This window comes from Sardina pilchardus, chromosome 13 (genome assembly GCF_963854185.1).
Source record: "Sardina pilchardus chromosome 13, fSarPil1.1, whole genome shotgun sequence".
In the NCBI taxonomy this organism is placed as follows: domain Eukaryota; kingdom Metazoa; phylum Chordata; class Actinopteri; order Clupeiformes; family Clupeidae; genus Sardina; species Sardina pilchardus.
Window position 1 is genome coordinate 9,189,609 of NC_085006.1, and position 5,951 is coordinate 9,195,559.

At 43.1% G+C, this 5,951-nt stretch overlaps 1 protein-coding gene across 1 annotated transcript; it reads right to left on the bottom strand.

Annotated features, from left to right (window-relative positions):
* Window positions 1-1,234: 1,234 nt before the first annotated feature.
* Window positions 1,235-5,948, bottom strand: aipl1 (aryl hydrocarbon receptor interacting protein-like 1). Its single transcript, XM_062553114.1, has 6 exons — window positions 5,853-5,948; window positions 4,661-4,840; window positions 3,171-3,359; window positions 2,450-2,626; window positions 2,098-2,239; window positions 1,235-1,575 (listed from the first exon to the last, which is right to left on the bottom strand). The coding sequence occupies exons 1-6, from the start codon at window positions 5,946-5,948 to the stop codon at window positions 1,235-1,237; spliced, it is 1,125 nt and encodes a 374-aa protein (XP_062409098.1).
* Window positions 5,949-5,951: the final 3 nt, after the last annotated feature.

A 5,951-nucleotide genomic window follows, 5' to 3' on the forward strand; every position in this document is an offset into this window, starting at 1 on the left:
AGTATTGATTCTCTCTTGTTAACTGTTCTTATTGATGAAAGGTTACTCAAATATCAGACTTGTTGGCTTGAAGGGCATGTAACCAGGGTACTCAAATATTCAATTCCGTTTACTCAGTCACTTTGAGGAGTTTCACCATTGTGCATGGTAGATTCTAGACACATCTGGTTGATTACATGGGTATGCGGTCACCACGGTGTCTATCCTGGATGGAGTGAATGAGAGGAGGACCCACTGAGTCCAGGAGACATCCCTTCATCTAAATGTAGCCCAGCAGTCCTTCCCAGAATTGAAGGCCAGTTTAAGGCAAAACCAAAGTAGTAGAAAAAACGTGATGGTGGTTGGTACGTAAACCAAATTGATTTCCGCTGAAGAATCTTTTAGTTCTCCAAAGAGATCAATTCCTAACTTGAAATGAAGATGTTAGTCAAGATGGAGACCGTCATAGATAGCTGCCACTGTTTCTTCTGATTAGATTATGCTGAGATAGCCTGCTCCTTTTATGATCCTTGTTCAATTTAATAATCTGGAAATGCCTCCAATCGCCTAAAGGGAGGAGAAATAACACACATTTGTCTTTATTTCTTTTTATTTCCATCGCTTTCAAAGCAATACAACAGGCCTTGTATTACATCTTATGATGCTATGGGACACCATCATAGCAGTATTTGATCACCTGTAACAGGGAATGGATGGACAGCAGGGTATTTTGACTGTAAGACATTGGGGTATGCCAAATGCATTCATCCGCTCCATTTACTCAAGCAGTATCTAATAATGCTTTACAACAAGGTGTATCTAAGAAAGCATAACAGTAAAACCGTGGATTTCAATAGGCTATAATAAAACAATAATTGATGTTAAAAGCTAAAGTTCATGCTTTAGTAATGTCTTAATAAATAATGAAGTGTTTAAATTGTATTTCTTTCATCATCTATAAATCATTAACTGACATGAACACTGACATAGACACATACGTACTTCTCGGTAATACTGCATACTAGAGTTCATAACCTTCCAGTGTTCACAGTGTTCATATCAGTAACACTTTTATGCTGCCTAGACTGAATCTGATATATTCGCTACGATTATTGAGACCTCTTAGTGTGATAACGCTGCATTCTTACAGAGCAAACAACATCCAACACCCTACTTCCAGCACCATTGCATTCAGCACACAGCACTGAAACTGCTCATTTCGTTCTCCTTCGTCTCACGCAGTGAAAGTTACCGGTCACGTCTGGTGTGTGTCGGACACTTCCGACTCTCCGGTCTGTTGCTCCACTTCATCCGCCCCTGTGCTGCGCTCCGTCTCCTGCTGTTGTTCCTCTTCATCAGCCTCCGCGTTGCGCGCCATCTCTTGCTGCCGTTTCTTCTCGAACATGCCCCTGTACTTCTGGCGGTCCTCCTCGTTCTTCCCCTCCATCCTCATTTTCAGCACGCCCAGGTCCCGCGTCACCATCTTCTTCATGCCAGGCTCCAGGTCCAGCACCCTGTCCAAGTCCTCCCGAGCCTCCGCCTCGTTCCACACCTCGATGTGGGCCCTGGCCCTCAGGTAGTAGGCCTTCATGGTGCCTGTGAAAACAGGTAATTGTATCTTACACATGAATGTACATTTTGTACTTTTTCCAAACTGTATCTAAACTAGATCTAGCTAATATAGACACTTTGAACAGAACTGAATTGAGCTGAATTGCTACACAGCTCACAGTGCATAATAATATACTGTTCTTGTCCCACCTACATTATATTATTATGTTATGTCTGAGTGTTTGTCAGACCAAACATCATCATCCTGACAGAGAACAATGACACATGAGACTACAAGTGCCAGAAAAGCAAAGATTTCGCTATATCCTTACACTGAGCCCAGACATTTTGCTTCTGAGTTTGAATAAGTTCGGTTTGACCTCATGCTGCTAGGAAATGTGCTAATATCCCAGTCCAGGTGGCTTGCATGAATATTTATGAGGGATCTTCACATTCTGTATCTGGACCTTGCCTCACTTCTATTTGGACCATCTGAAGAATATTTTAATGAAGATATGCATGAGTGCGTGTGGTGATGCGGCAGAAAGAACAGTCGTGTTAGCCTACCTGGGTGCTTGTTTAGGATGTCTGTGGTGTGCTCAATGACCTCATAGTATTCTTCTGTGCGGAGCAGACACTGGCAGTAGTTTAGTGTGAGCGTGTTCCCCATCTTCTCGAGCTTCATCCATGGGACGTCCCATGCCTTCTCCTGATTAGGGATAAAAAAAAATGTGCAACCACACAATTACACACACACACACACACACACACACACACACACACACACACAATAAAAACATTCAATACATTGTCAAACACTCTAAAATTTTTTCATAGAATGAAGGTTCAGCTTTTGCTTTTGGACATCTTTTGGACCTCTTTTTCCTTGAACGTTGCAGAGGAAGTGCTTTCATTGTACCTTTGTTTGTACATTTTTGACGCAAATAATGGCCTCCTTGTACTTCTGGATGGCCTCGTCGTAGCGCTCCTGTTTGTAGAGCTTGTTGCCCTGGGCGTGGAGCACGGGCACGGCCTTCACTCTCTCTCCATCTGATAGGGCCCAGGTCTCACGGTTATACTCACTCGGCTGGGACACCTGTACACACACACACACACACACACACACACACACACACACACACACACACAGATACACACACACACACACACACACACACACACACACACACACACACACACACACACACACACACACAGACACACACACACACACACACACAGATACACACACGATAAACCCCCCTTGTATCTCTTCGACTGCAGTACATGGTCCTATTGCACATCCTAGTGGCCATTTAGTGAGCTGTTGTGATAATTTATGTCCCGCTAAATGGAGGACCTCCCCTTGCTCTCCTCTGCATCTCTCACTGCTGGGGTCAGCACTTCTTTGGTCCCTCATAATGGCCCATAAAGCCACAGGCGGCCACTGCAGTGTACAGCCAGAGACAGAGAGCGCAATATATATAGAGAGAGCGAGCGACTAGCGTGTGGTGCACACAAGTTGTAGCTCACAAGGAACTGTTCTGTGTACGTGTGTGTGTGTGTGTGTATACAGTATATGTTTGTGTACTGTATGTGTATATGTATTTGTGTTTGCTACTATAACCATGTCCTCTAACCTTGAGTAGCTCAAGCACAAAGATCAGGGGCTGTGGTTCTTTCATCAGCTCGTCCAGGTCGGGGTAGCCCAGGGTGTGGTAGGCAAACATGTTGGCCATGCCACAGGTGTGGATATGCCAATCCGTCGGGTCTTTGCCCTCTGCGATGTGCCGCATGCTCTTGGACAAGATGGGGTACATGCCAGTGTGCTGACAAGAGAAGACAACGTGTCATTCACACAGTTCAGTACTGTATTTCATAACACTAATTCATCTCTTACCCATTAAAACAAATACAAAAGAGAAAGGAAAGATGGTGAAAACTACTACAAACAAAAATGCTGTGCACTTTATAAATAGCTACCACCAGTCAGTGGATTAGGTAGGAGGGGACTAATTGAAGTTAGTTGTGTCTATGGCACAGATGTGATAATGGATTTGCAGCAGTGACTCAGTGAGTAGGAGGCTTAAGAAAGGTGGCTCTGGTGCAGATTACCACCCACTAAGCAGTCCATCTGTCTGGTGGTGTTCAATCACACAACACTGGACGGAAGTAATCGTGTGAAAGTTTTTTTTGTTTTTTTTTTAAATAAAGTTGCAAACAAATATCTATCAAAGCTACAGTAGCACTTCTGCTCTTGACTTCCAATGATGCCTCTTCATAAACAAACTTAACTTTCCATCTAAAACAATTGTTCTGCATATTAATTTACTAAGAAGACATCAACCATTTTTATTTAAATGTTATTTTGTCACAGCTGAAGACATGCCTGTGTGATGTGCCTTCTCATGGGGTATGCACTAGCAGTAGAGCCCTGACAGGTTTCTGTAAGCAAAACCAGAGCGTCTTTCTGCTGTATTCTGATCCATATACAGTATTCTGTTGTTTTTGATTCTGTAATTCTGTATCTTATTAATGATCCTCAGCATGCTGAGCTCCAAAACACCATTGTTTGTTTGTTTGTTTGTTTGTTTGTTTGTTTGTTTGTTTGTTTGTTTGGGGAAACCCCTTTTTTATCCTACATACTCATAGCACTTCTGTCTGATTACCATCAACTGCCTGAGAGGTCTGGAACCTGCCAGAACTCTCCAGCTCTTCCAGCAACAGCAGGGCTAGGATTTGTACCTTAGCCCACATGGACCAAGCTACACTATTTCATGAGTGTAGACAACTCTAATTCAATATGCACTTAGTTTATCAAGCGTTTCTCAGGCGTTATATTCATTAAGCTATTGATTGAATTGATGTTGTTTATTATAGCTATCCTCCTTAACGTCGTATTACCAACTTTTTAATTGTTTACTGTTACAGTAAATGTAACTATTGTATTGTTGCTATTTGTATATTGCTCTGGACAAAACACCATACCCATAACCATAACCATAATTAACCCCTGAGTAGTCACTCATCTGCATGGTGGATGGAGGGAAAACAGGGTGCATTGGGTAATCTGAGGCAATGGACAAAGGACACACATCTCTCCACTTCCTTAAGACAAGAGCTCACTCACCGTGATGTCACACCAGAACTCGGAGACCTCTGCAATTCTCATGGAGGCGAGCAGGGTCTCCCAGATGTCCAGCTTGAACATGTTGCCGATCACTATTTCCATGGCCATGTCCACCTTCTTGCTGTCATCAATTACCGTACGGTCATCATTGCACAGCATTGTACGGAAGTGGAACTTCACCTGTATGTGTAGGTGTATGGGTAGGTGTGTGTGTGTGTGTGTGTGTGTGTGTGTGTGTGTATGTGTGTGTGTGTTTTTTGTGTGAGTGAGTGTGTGTGTGTGTGTGTGTGTGTGTGTGCGTGTGTGTGTGTGATATTGGGAATGACAAAACAAAGTCTTCAGCACATTTAATTCCAAGTTAGTTGGACACAGCTGGCAAAACAGCTAAAACAACAGTTTTGACAGAATAAGGAACATATCTACTCTTTTCCTTTTTTTGATTTATCTCGGTCAGCACCACAGTTCACTACGAGGCAACAACAGGATGTGTTTACAGTGGCTGTGACACGCTGCTAAAACAGTGCATGAAACTGTTGGACCCTGACTCTTCCATACCTCCTGTGTCTGCTGGAAAGCTGAATGAAAGGAGACATTTAAAGATTGTATAGTGACCTATATCCGTGTCAAAGTTATTTATCGGCCATCATGCATGCCTTGTTAAAACAGTGCTGCCAACATTATGATAGGGACGATTTTCTGAGAGCTAGTTCTGTGTCCTCTGCCGTCCCCTGTTTGCAATGAATGAGGATGTGTTATTCAATCAGACAGGGTTGGCCCTCTAGTTCCCCTCTGGGAATAGATACATGTGATTCAGTAATGTTAATATGATTTGGCCCGTTAAACGTTTGCATTTTAAATAGGCCCAGCACAGTGATGTCTGATGCACCGTAAATGTCCCAGTCCTGAAATATAATGTTGTTTAACTGCATGAGTGTGGACTCTAAGATTGAAACCAATTAGCCTATTTCACAAGATGTCGCCACTGTGTAAACTAACTTCCTCTGGAACAGCTCAGTCTATAGGAAAGACAGAAACAGGAAGATGTTTTACCCTGCCAAATAAGGCATCATTAACATCAACTAGGCCAGACACCTGGACACTGTGAAATTGGCTCATTTTGTCTGAATCTTTCTAAATATTGAACAATGCAAGCTCAGTCAGGATTGAGCCGTGGCGTAGTCCAGGTTCTTACCTTAGATCCAGTGATGAAGGTAGGTATCTCCCCAGTGCCACCATACAGGATGGTCTTTTTGACCCCCTCCACGCCGAGACACATGGTTGTGTCCATCTC